The sequence below is a fragment of the Theropithecus gelada genome, chromosome 9 (assembly GCF_003255815.1).
Source record: "Theropithecus gelada isolate Dixy chromosome 9, Tgel_1.0, whole genome shotgun sequence".
Classification (NCBI taxonomy): Eukaryota; Metazoa; Chordata; class Mammalia; order Primates; family Cercopithecidae; genus Theropithecus; species Theropithecus gelada.
The window spans coordinates 89,872,911-89,887,572 of NC_037677.1; the positions used below are offsets into that span (position 1 = coordinate 89,872,911).

At 43.6% G+C, this 14,662-nt stretch overlaps 1 protein-coding gene across 2 annotated transcripts in view; it reads right to left on the reverse strand.

Moving 5' to 3' along the window:
* Positions 1-4,433, reverse strand: part of MYOF (myoferlin) — a 171,706-nt gene extending 167,273 nt beyond the window's left edge. The window contains exon 1 of one of the 2 annotated variants that reach the window (XM_025396191.1): positions 4,114-4,433. In XM_025396191.1, coding sequence (XP_025251976.1) covers positions 4,114-4,201 — 88 coding nt within the window. In that variant the 5' untranslated portion in view covers positions 4,202-4,433. The remainder of the gene's footprint in view (positions 1-4,113) is intronic. The other variant, XM_025396190.1, reaches the window with a different exon arrangement.
* Between the last annotated feature and the right edge of the window lie 10,229 nt (positions 4,434-14,662).

The window sequence follows — 14,662 nt, forward strand, 5'->3', positions numbered from 1 at the left end:
ACCCGCAGATCCTCCTAGTTCCTACCAGGCCCTGAGTAATTTGACAGCCTCAGAAGGGTCGCTCACAGTTGAACACAACTGGGCGCTCATACCTGTACAGTACTTTGGGAGGCCAAGCCAGGAGGATTGCTTGAGCCCAAGAGTTAGAGGCCAGCCTGAGAAACAGAGAGAGGCCTGTCTCTACAAAAAAAATTAAAAATTAGCTGGGCATGGTGGTGTGTGCCTATAGTTCAGCTACTCAGGAGGCTGAGGTGGGAGGATCGCTTGAGCCCAGGAGTTCAAGACCGTGATCACACCACTGCACTCCTCCCTCCTGGATGGCAGAAGAAAAAGAGAGAGAGGGAGGGAGGGAGAGAGAGAGAGAGAGAGAAAGAAAGAAAGGAAGAAAGAGAGAGAGAGAGAGAGAAAGAGAGAGAGAAAGAAAGAAAGAAAGAAAGAAAGAAAGAAAGAAAGAAAGAAAGAAAGAAAGAAAGAAAGAAAGAAAGAAAGAAAGAAAGAAAAGAAAGAAAGGGTTTTAACATGAAAGACTGAGGTCAGCTGTAAACCAGTTGGTTGTCAGTACAGCACAATCCCAAGTGCAGCGTAGCTATAGCCTAATAAGTGTAGCTATAGCCTAATAAGTGTAGCTATAGCCTAATAGGGCCTCACAGTGTCTATGCGAGCATCACCATTAACAATCATTTCCCCTGGTCTTATAGTTTGAGAATAGCTGCTTACTGCTCTGACTTTGCTTATTTACCCAAGTGGCAAAATGTTTACGTATTTCAGTTAACACAGGGACTTTCTTTGATGCTGCCTTGATCTTCTGGTATGGCTTTTTCCTTTTTTCTTTCTTTCTTTCTTTCTTTTTTTTTTTGAGATGGAGTCTCGTTCTGTCTCCCAGGCTGGAGTGCAGTGGTGCAATCTCTGCTCAGTGGAACCTCTGCCTCCCAGGCTCAAGGGATTCTCCTGCCTCAGCCTCCCAAGTAGCTGGGATTACAGGCATGGTAGGGCTTTTTCCATTTTACCATACCCTACCCCACAACACACTATGAAGTGTGTCTGCCTTTGTTCCATGTTCCCTCTGATGGACAGTATTGTGCTATAAGTATCCTCAGTTCAGTCTGAACTTAATGTTACTTAATTTTACGCAGTGCTCAAAATTGCGGACACACCTGTAAACGGTTTGCCATCACCAGGATTTTAAACCACCGACATAGACTGAAAGCAGGAAGAGAGCTGTGTTCATTACTATATCCCCTCCAGCACCTAAGGCAATGCATTTCACATCTTGCTGAGAGCAGATAACTCAACACCTGGAACTAGAAAATTATAGAACCGAAAAGATGGAAGACATCTAAAGACCAGTTCCCATCATGCCACAGCTGAGAAATTGGAGACTCAGGTAGTTAAATCAGATATTGAGTTAATGTCAGCTAGAATGCAGATGTTCCTACTCTTTGAGTTGAGTATCCTTTCCTCTGTCAGGTTGCTTGTTAGTTAAATGAATGAATGACTTTACCACTTGATTTGCATGAACAAAGGAGGCCAGAAAAGAGACTAAAGTTAAATGTGTAATTGGTTGGATAGACTATATTTGCCACCTTCACTGAAGGTTTCCACTTTCAATTGATTGTTTACATTCATTGACTTAGATATATTTTTCATCATTTAAAATATTCCATCAGTGCATACAAACTCCAGACAAATAACAAGTCAGATTTCGATATAGTGTTAACTCCAATTCCTCTATAATCTATAAGACTTAAATAATTACATGATCAGACTGATCCCAATATATTTTAATGTCTTTATATGTTAATGATGAAGGATGTAAAATCTTCATATTATGTCACTATTATGTAACCGCTTCAAGAAAACAAAAACTTAATAAAACCTAACACATGTAAATAAACTCTGACATAACATGAGTCCATGATATTAAGTAGCCAGCTTTTCAAAGCCCTTTGTCCTTTAAGAGCCCAATTTTAAGCTGGGCGTGGTAATTTAAACCTGTAATCCCAACACTTTGGGAAGCTGAGGTGGGAAGAAAGTTTGAGCAAGGGAATTATAACCAGCCTGGGCAACATAGCAAGACCCAGTCTTATTCTAAATTTTTCTTTGTTTTTTTTAAATCCAATTTTTGCTCTTCAGATTTTTTTTCAACCAACCAACAATTTGTCAGCTTTCTTTTTTTTTTTTTTTTTTTTTTGAGACGGAGTCTTGCTCTGTCGCCCAGGCTGGAGTGCAGTGGCACGATCTTGGCTCACTGCAATCTCCTCCTCCTGGGTTCAAGCAATCCTCCTGCCTCAGCCTCCCAAGTAGCAGGATTATAGGCCACCATGCCCTGCTAATTTTTGTATTTTTTAGTAGAGAGGGGTTTTTGCCATGTTGGCCAGGCTGGTCTCAAACTCCTGCTCTCATATGATCTACCCACCTCAGCCTCCCAAAGTTCTGGGATTACAGTCATAAGTCACCACACCCAGCCAGCCGGCTTTGAGATTCATTTCTTTCATTTTCTTGCTCATCCTCAGAGGGAGAGGTTTAAGAAGAGAAATAAAGGGGGACAATGGGAAAAAGAAAGGCGAAAGGTATAGATGCCTCAGGAACTGACAGGGAGTAGCAGTCAGGCTCCTGGAAGAAACGAGAAATGTAGCAAGGCATGGTCAGGAAACACATGTCTATCTATGCTCCCACTCTCTCTGCCTTTCCCTCTCTCTCCCATCCCTCTTGCCAAGAAGTGAGCCGGCAATCTTACTAATGACAAACAAAATAGATAAAGCCTCCACACTGAGAGTTAGAAACCCTACTTTAGCCAAAACTAAGTCACTTACATCGAATTGTGCCATGACAGCATTCTTGTCCCCTCCCCTGCAATGGCAATCAAGTGTCATAGGAAAATAGCCTTTTGAAATTACTATGAGCCTTTTATTTTTTATTTTATTTTATTATTATTATTATTTTTTGAGACAAGTCTCGCTCTGTCGCCAGGCTAGAGTGCAGTGGCAAGATCTCGGTTCACTGCAGCCTCTGCCTCCTGGGTTCAAGTGATCCTCCTGCCTCAGCTTCCCGAGTAGCTGGAACTACAGGTGTACGCCACCATGCCCAGCTAATTTTTGTATTTTAGTAGAGACGGGGTTTACCATGTTGGCCAGGATGGTCTCGATTTCTTGACCTCATGATCCACCCACCTCGGCCTCCCAAAGTGCTGGGATTACAGGCGTGAGCCACAGTGCCCGGACAAGCCTTTTATTTTTATTTATTTTTACACCCAGGCTGGAGTGCAGTGGCATGATCACAGCTCACTGTAGCCTCAAACTCCTAGGCTCAAGCAATCCTCCTGTCTTGGCCTCCCAAAGTTGGCTCAGGGTTGGTGAGCCACCGTACTCAGCCAACCATGTGGCTTTTAGAGATGATCTTTGTCTAAACCCTTCTTGCCTGTTTTGCAGAAAAGAAAATTGAGATCCCAGAGAAATGAAGTAACTTGCCCAAGGTCATTCAGCAAGCAAGATAGAACTAGATCCCCAAACTGCAAACTAGCAGTCCAGAGTTCTTCCTCAATGAGCAATTTAAAAGCTACAGAATGTATAAGAAAACACCCCAACTGCCTAGATACAAAAACAATTACAAAGACACAAAAGGGCAGGAAAACTCAGTAAAACTATGAACTTCACCCCACCGCCCAAAAGCCCATTGACAATCAAAGCAGCCTCAGGCTGATTCAAGGAGTAATGGTGCCTCCAACAATTTAATTGCTCTTCTTCCTCCTTTACCCGTTTCTCACAGGCAGATAAAATTAAAATGCATCTAAGGCTACTGAAACTTACTTTGAACCAATACAGACCTTTGTTGATACCTGAAATTTAGGGATTGGCAAATACATTTTCCACCAAGAGCTTACAGAAATCACAGTCTTAGAGCTAAAACATCAGGTCATTCCATGAGTCTTAAGCCCTGGAGAAAATGAAATGCTTTCCCCAGAAATGGGTCCTGTCCCCTGTCCTGCGCAGGTAACAAACGCTGCTGGAGAGACTGGCTTCATCAGCCGTCTAAATGCAGACTTTTCAAGAAGGTGACCCAAGAAACTAACATTCCAAAACAGGACTTCAGAAAAAGAAGAAAACTTTTTCTTACCCTTAAAAATAACAGAAACAATAGGATCCGGCTTGCCAAATTTCGTTTTAGGGATATTGCTGGCAGATTCCACAATCACTCGCAGCATGGTTCTTAGCTGGCAGAAAGCAAGTTTCAGCAAACGAAGTGGAGACTCGGGCGCTGGAGCTCCGGGTCGCACCGCCCCGGGAGAGAAGTTCTCTCCCAGTGAAGGGAAAATTTCTCCCAGGGACGGGGCAAGGAAGAGGAAAAGGCAAAAATGGGTGGACCTCTGGCGGATTTTACTAAAGGCAATGTGTAAACTGATACCGAACTCCCCGCGTCTACGCAGTGCCGCAGGCACAGACTTACGAATTCGGGAAATGTGGAAGTGAAAAGGACACACCTTAAACTAAAAATAATTCCGTGCAACAAATGAAACCAACATGAATTTGGAGCTAAGAAATACGGGTAGCTCAGGAAACCACTAAAATGTTGCTGCCTTTTAGCAATGGTTCGTGAAACTGAATTAATTGATTTGTGCATCACTGCTTTCATTTTCTTCTGAGTTTCATGGAGTTTTAAAACTTTAGTCATTTTTTTCTTTGGACATTTCGCTGTTCCTTCTCACGCTATTGAACACACCCACTCAGTATTCTTATGTTCAGCTTTTTTAAAGTAGCTAAAGGGTGCCTCCTACTGGACGGCAAAGGAATGACAGAGTTTATTTCAAGTAAACGCGATCGGGGCATGGGAAGGAATATGGTTTTTCAGAATTGATGTACTGTGAGTTGATCCTTTGCCATATATATATATATGACTTATATATATATGACTTAACATAGAAATTCTTCAAAACACCTTCAGAGGTGAGAGCTGGGCGCCTAAGTTTTCCTGGCTCATCAAATGCTGCCAATTGCCTTCAGTGAAAATGGAGAAGGGATTCCCCACTGTTTCTGGACCTACAGCTGCCCATGGTGTCTTTCTGTCCCAGAGGGTGCATGAAGACGGTGCAGCCTGGCTGAGATCACAAGAGGCGGCCTGGGGCTAGTCAGCCAGATCTGAGTGTGAGACTCTGCCTCACCACTCTGAGCTATGTCACCTTAGCAAGTATCTTTTTTTCTTTTGCTTTTCTTTCTTTCTTTCTTTTTTTTTTTTTTGAGACGGAGTCTCGCTCTGTCGCCAGGCTGGAGTGCAGTGGCATGATCTTGACTCACTGCAAGCTCTGCCTCCCGGGTTCAAGCGATTCTCCTGCCTCAGTCTCCCGAGTAGCTGGGACTAAAGGCACGCTTCACCTCGCCCAGCTAATTTTTTTTTTTTTTTTTTTTTTGGTAGAGACGGGGTTTCACCATGTTGGCCAGGATGGTCTCGATCTCTTGACCTTGTGATGTGCCCGCCTCCGCCTCCCAAAGTGCTGGGATTACAGGCGTGAGCCACCATGCCGGCCAGCAAGTTTATTAACCTCTCTCTTCCTCAGTTTCCTCATCTATGAACTGGGGATAAAGGCTGTTATAAGATAAAGGTCATAGCATAGGGGCTAGCACAAAGTACACAGTAATTTGCACATGTAAGAAATTCATGCTTATTTGTGATCTCATAGCGTTTCTGTTAATGCAGGTTGACTTTAAATCAGGATCTCGTTATATTTCAGAAGAAAAGGCTAAAACTTGGGATAAAGAAGCATTGGGTTTCTTTTTGCTTTAGAACACACAGTCAAGCAGACCCACCTGTGAATAAACATTTCAAGTACATTGAAAAAGCATGACTAAACCTACAGGAATTCTTCTGTCTCCATGAGTTTCTCAAAGGCTTAAAGCCAAGAACCAGTTACCCAGTGCCGTGTTCATTATTATTGTATTTAGTGGACATGTCGGCAGTTTTAGTGGAATATAGAGATTATTACTTTTATTTTATCTGGCTTCTTTCCGTTTGTCATTTTTACTGTGAAATATATTTACAGAAAAATGCATACTACATAAATGTGACAGTTTAACAAGTATCCAGGTCAAGACCGAACATTGCCAGCCCTCCAGAAGCCCCTGGAATACCCTGTATATCATATCCACCTCCTTCTCCCAGAGGTAACCACTCTCCTGATTTTGTTTTTTTGTTTGTTTGTTTCGTTTTCGTTTTTGAGACTGAGTTTCACTCTTGTTGCCCAGGTTGGATTGAAGTGGGGTGATCGGCTTACTACAACCTCCACCTCCCGGATTCAAGCAATTCTCCTGCCTCAGCCTCCCAAGTAGCTGGGATTACAGGCGTGCAGCACCACACCTGGCTAATTTTGTATTTTTAGTAGAGACAGGGTTTCACTGTGTTAGCCAGGCTGGTCTCAAACTCCTGACCTCAGGTGATCCATCCACCTCGGCCTCCCAAAGTGCTGGGATTACAGGCATGAGCCACCACACCTGGCCCACTCTCCTGATTTTTATGGTAATGATTTCATTGCTTTTCTTTGTAGTTTACCGAAGAAAAAAAACAAAACAAAAAACAATAACAAAAAAAAAAAAAACAGTTTAAGTTTTCTTGGTCATGACCTTTGTTTGGTGACATAACTTCTTTTGTATGTTATGAACTTTACATATGTACACATATATTCATATTATAGATACACACATACATGTGTTCATATTTTATGAATTCTTTGCTGTATTATGACTTTATAGAAATGGAATCATACAGAATGGATTCTTTCGTGTTTGACTTCTTTTTTCTCAGTATTATATTGTGAAATTCATTCATGTAGCTCTACTTCCTTCACTCTTGTTGCTATATGGCATTTCATTGTATGAGTTCTGACATTTTATTTTATTTATTTATTTATTTATTTTGAGACGGAGTCTCGCTCTGTCACCCGGGCTGGAGTGCAATGGTGTGATCTCGGCTCATTGCAACCTCCGCCTCCCGGGTCCAAGCAATTCTCCTGCCTCAGCCTCCTGAGTAGCTGGGATTACAGGTGCACACCACCACCCCAGCTAATTTTTGTGTCTTCAGTAGAGGCGGGATTTCACCATGTTGGCCAGGATGATCTTGAACTCCTCACCTTGTGATCTGCCTGCCTCAGCCTCCCAAAGTGCTGGGATTACAGGCATGAGCCACTGCGCCTGGCCTCCAGATTTGATGAATTCATTCTACTACTGCCAGACATTTGGATAGTTCAGGGAATGGGGCTATTACAAACAGTGCTGTTCTGAACAGTCCAAGACTGTTCTGGTACAAATGTGCATGAGTCTATTTAGAGTCTAATCTGTGGGTGGAATTGCTTGCTGGGCCAGAGAGTGTGTGCATTTCATTCACCTTTAAAAGGTAATTCCAAATTATATTCCACAGTGGTACTCTTGCCAACAGTGTATGAGACTTTCTGTTGTTCTAAATTCTTGTCATACTTAGCAATGTTAGATTTTTTTACATTTGCCCTTCTGGTGAGCATATAATAGCATCTCACTGGAGTTTTAATTTGCCTTTTACCTATTCATGTGGGAGAAAAAGACAAATGACCGCCAACCTTACATAATACATAATCAATTACAGGTGGAGTGTAAATCTAAGCAAGATAAAGCATGTTTCAGCCCAGACGCAGTGGTTCATGCCTGTAATCTCAACACTTTGGGGAGGCCGAGGCGAGTTTGAGACCAGCCTGGGCAACATAGTGAGACCCTGTCTCTACAAAAAATTGTTAAAATTAATCGAGTGTGGTGGCATGCACCTGTGGTCCCAGCTACTTGAAAGGCTGAGATGGGACAACCACTTGAGCCTGGGAAGTCCTGGTGGCAGCGAGTCATGATTGTGCCACTGCACTCCAGCCTGGGCAACAGAGTGAGACCCTGTCTCAAAAAAAAAAAAAAAAAAAAAAAAAAAAATCTAGCCGGTTGGTGGCAGCTCACACCTGTAGTCCCAGCTACTTGGGAAGCTGAGGCAAAAGGATCACTTGAGGCCAGAAATACAAATCCAGCCTAGACAACACGGCAAGACCTCCTCTCTAAAACAAATAAGTAAAGAAAAAAATCAAACAACAAAAAAAGCCATAGAAGAATATCTATATGACCCCAGGATAGGAAAGGATTTCTTAATATGAAAAAATGTACAAATCATAAAGGAAATATTGATAAATTCAATGATATTAAAATCATAACCTACAAAGGACTAGTATTCAGAGTACATAAACATCTCCAAATTAGTAAGACAAACACATAGAACTCAGTGGAAAAATAGGTAAAAGATTTGAATAGGCACTTCATAAATTAGGAAATGTAAATATGAAAAGGTACTCAACCTCATTGGTAATTAGAAAAGTGCAAATTAAAACTCCAATGAGTTATTATTATATACTCACCAGATGGGAAAATATGTAAAAATCTAACACTGCCAAGCTTGACAAGAATGTGGAACAACGGGAAGTCTCATACACTGTCGGTGAGAGTGTAATCAGCAGTAAATTCTCATGGATTTTCTACCATTACAATTATAGAATCTGCAAATAACGCCTGGGGTGTTTCTTCCTTTTTTCAACCTTTGTGCTTACTTTATTTTCCCTTCTATTTCTATGTTGATTAGACCTTTCATTATAATATTGACTAGGGGTGGTAATAACAGACATCCTTACCATAAAGTATGATGTTTGCTGTTGGTTTTTCATAATTAGCCCTTTTAAGATGAAAGGAGTTCTCTTCATTCCTAGGTTGCTAAAACTTTGAGGTTTTTCTGTTTGTTTTTGTTTTCTTTTTGAGATGGAGTTTTGTTACGTCCTTCTGGCTGGAATGCAGTGATTTTTCACAGGCACAATCATAGTGCACTACAGCCTTGAACCCCTGGCCTCAAGCAGTCCTCTTGCCTCCACCTCCCAAGTAGCTGAGACTACAGGCAAGTGCCCAGCCACTTTTAAATGCCCACTTTTAAGGCTTTTTATAAGACATAAAGTTGTATTTTATCAGATGGTTTCACTTTATTGAAATGACCATATGAATTCTATGTTTAATGTGGTGAATTACATTTATTTTATTTTATTTTGAGACAGAATCTCGCTCTGTTGCCTAGGCTGGAGTGCAGTGGGGTGATCTCAGCTCCCTGCAACTTCCCCTTCCTCAGTTCAAGCAATTCTCCTACCTCAGCCTCCCAAGTAGCTGGGATTACAGGTGCACACCACTACATCCAGGTAATTTTGTATTTTTAGTTGAGACAGGATTTCACCATATTGGCCAGGCTGGTCTCAAACTCCTGACCTCAAGTGATTCACCCATCTCGGCCTCCCAAAGTGCTGGGATTATAGGCAGGAGGCACCACACCCAGCCAATTACATTTATTTTCTAATATTAAACTAATTTTGCATTCCTGAGATAAACTCAACTTGATTGTCCTATCTTATACTTTCATATTGCTAAATTTAGATTGCAAATATGTTTATATACTATTTATGACTTTTGCATCTATGTTTATGAATAAGACTGACTTGCAACTTGCCTTCCTCATTTTGTCCTGGTCAGCTTTGGTGTGGAGGTCCTGCTAGCATCATAAAATGGGTTGGGGTGTGCTGTTGCCTCTTTTTTAATTCTTTGGAAAAGCTTGTGAACTTGGAATCATTTCTTCTGATATGTTGCTCTTTCACAAAAGTCATACCTGTATTTATTTTAAAGAATCAAGAAATCCTATTGGAGGCTGGTGCAGTGGCTCACGACTGTAATCTCAGAATTTTGGGAGGCTGGGGTGGGAGGGTTGCTTGAGTCCAGGAGTTTGAAACCAATCTGGGCAACATGGCAAAAAATCAAAAATTAGCTGGGCGTGGTGGTGTGTGCCTATAGTCCCAGCTACTTGGGAGGCTGAGGTGGGAGGATCACCTAGGCCTGGGAGGTCGAGGCTACAGTGAGCTATAATTGTGCCACTGCACTCCAGTCTGGGAGACAGAGTGGGACCCTACCTCAAAATAAATAAGTAAACCCTACCAGGCGTGTTATAAAATTAGCGGTTCACCTCTCCTTACCTCTAGCATTTCCTGCCAACATTTCCATTTCCAGAGGCCCCAATTTTCAACTCTTTCATCTGATTCTTTTGGTATTTATCTCCATATCTCCAAGTAATATGCTTTCTTCTATTTTTCACTTTCCAGCATCAGGCATCATCTGTTTCCTAACAAGGAAAATGAGGACTTACCTGTCTTTTACCCCTCCTCAAATCCAACCACGTATGTGCACACTTTCTGTATCCCATCCCCCCCAGGACAGCTGTACCGTAAATTTGCATAGATACATTATTGTGATTGTATAAACACTATTCACAAGCCATGAAGTATATACTGCAACGTGTTTCATATATTTTGATCGTTCTTTCTTTTGGAGTTAATACCTTGTTGGTGGTGGTTTTTAGTTTTAGTTTGTTTGTTTGTTTGTTTTCTGAGACAGGGTCTCTGTCACCCAGGCTGGAGTATAGTGGTGCGATCTCAGCTCAATGCAGCCTCAATCTTCCCTGGCTTAGGTGATCCTCCCACTTCAGCCTCCCAAATAGCTGGGACTACAGGCGCACACCACCACACCTGGCTACTTTTTGTATTTTTGTAGAGTTGGGATTTTGTCCTGTTGCCCAGGCTGGTCTCGAACTCCTGGGCTCAAGCAATCTGCATACCTCGGCCTCCCAAAGTTCTGGGATTACAGGCATAAACCACTGCGCCTAGCCCCTTTTTGTTTTTTGTACTTAAAACTCTTCCCAAATTGTGTAAATTTCCAACATGTTCAAACATATTGAAATTGTGTGAATTTCATCTGAACCCCCACCTGGAGTCTTCTGAATGGCTCTGATCTGGAGGGGTTTGCTCCGGAGCTACGCATAGCTGCTATCCCTGAGCTGCCCTTCACCTCTCTTTGCATCTCTCTTATTTTGGATTCCGTGTCTTCCTCTTTCTTGGTTTACTTTCTTGTATTGCTGAAGCATAGACCTTCCTTGCTTGAACAGCTTTATTCTACTCTCATATTTCATTGGCAATTTGGCTGGCACAGGATTCCAAGTTCAAAAGCATTTCCTCCCAATATTTGAAAGCATTGTTCCATTGTCTTCTGGTTTCCCATATAGCTCGCTCCCACCATCTCTAGGAGAATATCACATACCTGCACTGTGCTGTGTGACTTGCAGTGCTTTTCTATGCAAAGCATGTTGTCCTCTACCCCATTTGTGGCAGACATGGCCATGGGACTGGCTTTAATGGAATGCGGGAATGTGGCAGTTGCTACAGTACACTACCCAGATATCCCTCCGGAATGAAGGATAAAATACCCCCAGCTGCTGGGAGAGTGGCCGGAAAACCTCCCTCAGCTGTTAGCCCTCTTCAGGGATTGCCTGCACTGAAGAAAATTGCCCTACCCAGGCCGGGCACGGTGGCTCAAGCCTGTAATCCCAGCACTTTGGGAGGCCGAGACGGGCGGATCACGAGGTCAGGAGATCGAGACCATCCTGGCTAAGACAGTGAAACCCCGTCTCTACAAAAAAATACAAAAAACTAGCCGGGCGAGGTGGCGGGCGCCTGTAGTCCCAACTACTCGGGAGGCTGAGGCAGGAGAATGGTGCAAACCTGGGAGGCGGAGCTTGCAGTGAGCTGAGATCCGGCCACTGCATTCTAGCCTGGGCGACAGCGCGAGACTCCGTCTCAAAAAAAAAAAAAAGAAAAGAAAAAGAAAATTGCCCTACCCAAGATCGTGTTTCCTTCCAGAAGCAGCCTACCTCCCAATGACTGATCAGCCCAGGGATATAAAGGCCTGGTAACCTTGCCCCAAGTGGTGACAATCTACAGGGCCATTCCAGCCTCTGGGTTCCCCATGGGGTCAGCAGGAGCCGGTGTTGGACCCAGCTCCCTTCTCCCCACTTCTGTGGTGTTGGTCTCATGAATACTTCTTAAGAAATACCTGTATACTGATATCATTTCAGAAATTTTCCCTGGGGAATGCAACCTGTCACAGTTGGGTGCCAGGAGTGGTTCAAGAAAGCAGATCCTAAGATGGGATTTTGAGCTTGATCCTCCACCACCCAGATGGCAATGAAGACCCCTGATAATCTCATCAATGATTATCCCTGGCACAGTACAATTATAAAATGTGTCACCAATGGAAGGGAACGCATTAGCTGTGTGAAATATCAAGCAGTTGAAATATGTAGGGAAAACAGTAAGTAAGGATTTGGATTCAGGGGACCATTGCCAAACTCAGTTGACACTCTGGAAAAGTAACAAAAGGCTAAGAGTGATTAATCAGCAATAATTAGCTATGAATGAAAGCCAGGGCCTTCTCTCCTGCAGCAGGAGAACTGGGAAAGCTCAGGACCAGCACCAGAACTTAGTCACAAAAGACGACAAGCTCCAAGGAAGATTGAACCCCCAACTGAGACAAGTTGACTCTGATCAGGTCAAGGTTCTTCTTGGGAAGGACTGGGACACTGATACATAGGATGGGGATATCTGGTTGATGTCCTTGAGAACCTTAAATCCCCAAATTTCTCTGCGACCTCTGAGCCTGGGGGAGCTCAGATTAAAGACAAGCACCCGTCCACCTTGCTTGGAGATGATGTGAAGGCCTCTCCCCTGCAAGACAACTTGTTCTTTTCTCAGGATCTGCCTTCACCTCCCACTCCGGCCATTACCAATAACTACGGTTAAGTCCTAACAACATATTGCTGCCTGGGATGTGCTAGGCCTGCCTGCTGAAGACAGAAAGGGGCTACCCGCTGAACAAACCGCAGGACACAACCAACTGGACTGGCAGAAGCTGGAAGAGTTCACATGGGGCTGAATTCTAAGCGTGCTGTGTCGAGGGGCAGTGCAGAACACAAATCTGGATAAAAGAGGGTTGACCAGTATGGGTGTGCTCCCCCAGGATGCTGATTTCATATGCCACAAGGCCCCCAGAGTTGGTATAAACACGCTACTAAGGTGGCTCCTAGGAACATGAAAAAAGCAATGGCCCACCTTAAGTTAAGAAGAAATACCTGCACTGCCCTGACAGACAGTGGAAAGTAAGGATTGAAATGCTGTGGCATGATCAAGTGGATTTACAACGTAAGGCCAGAAAACCAACTAGATGACGGTGTTCTACAGCGGCCTGAGGACACGTCATTTACCAAGGCAATAAAGAACACAGTGGTGGAGGAGCATCAGTTTCACTAAAGAGTTCAGTCCTCTGTAGGCCAGGACTGAGGTCAGAAATTCTGGTACAGAACTGGGCTGACGGCAGCAGGGACTAGAAGACCCAGAACAATAGAGGCCAGGGAGTGGCACGATCTTGTCAGCAACCAGGTGTGAGCAGTTACCATAATGAACATCCAGGTTGGAGTAGCAGCCAACCTAAGGCTTAGAGAATTATGGAGGTAATCAACAGAACACAGCATCCCGGGGCAAAATAGATGGGTTGCAAACAAGGTCCCTGCTTGTGAATCAAAATAAATAAGATCAATACAATCAAAATAAATAAGAATGCTGAGGGCCATTACCCCTATACAAAGTCACCTTCTCCTGTGCAGTTTCCAGGCCTGGATCAGTCCCAGGACATGAAGCCTACTGACTAAAGGAAAGGTCAGGTCCTCAAGGGGAGGACCATCCCCAAGGTAAATGTGCATGATAATGATTTCCCTCGCTCATCCCCAAAGGGACCTGTGGCCATTTATTCAGGTAACTGTTGAGTGGAGAAGGGGAATACCCAAGTGTTTTGAGGACTTTTGGATACAATACTCAAGTTGATGTTGGCCGGGCGCGGTGGCTCAAGCCTGTAATCCCAGCACTTTGGGAGGCCGAGGCGGGTGGATCACGAGGTCAGGAGATCGAGACTATCCTGGCTAACACGGTGAAACCCCGTCTCTACTAAAAAAATACAAAAAAAAAATTAGCCGGGCGTGGTAGCGGGCGCCTGTAGTCCCAGCTACTTGGGAGGCTGAGGCGGGAGAATGGCGTGAACCCAGGGGGCGGAGCTTGCAGTGAGCCGAGATCGCGCCACTGCACTCCAGCCTGGGAGACACAGCGAGACTTCGTCTCAAAAAAAAAAAAAAAAAAAAAAACAATACTCAAGTTGATGTTGATACCTGGAGACCCGAAACATAACCATAACCCACCTTGTTAAGACAGGAACACATGTAGTCGGGCTCAGTGTCTCACGCCTGTAATCCCAGCGCTTTGGGAGGCCGAGGCAGGCGAATCACCTGAGGTCAGGAGTTCAAGACCAGCCTGGCCAATATGGTGAAACCCTGTCTCTGTTAAAAATGCAAAAATTAGCCGGGTGTAGTGGCAGGCACCTGTAATCCCAGCTACTATGGAGGCTGGGGCAGGAGAAACACTTGAACCCAGGAGGTGGAGGTTGCAGTGAGCTGAGATCGTGCCACTGCACTCCAGCCTGGGTGACAGAGTGAGACCCCATCTCAAAAAAAAAATATATATATATATATATATGTATGTGTGTGTGTGTATATATGTATATGTGTATATATATGTATGTATATATATAAGCTTTAAAATATTTTAAAACTTTCACAGTGGAAATAATAATTGTTTAGTCAAAAACTGTGAAAATCACTAGGTGTGGTGGCTCACCCCTGTAATCCCAGTCACTTTGGAGGCTAAGGCTGGAGGATC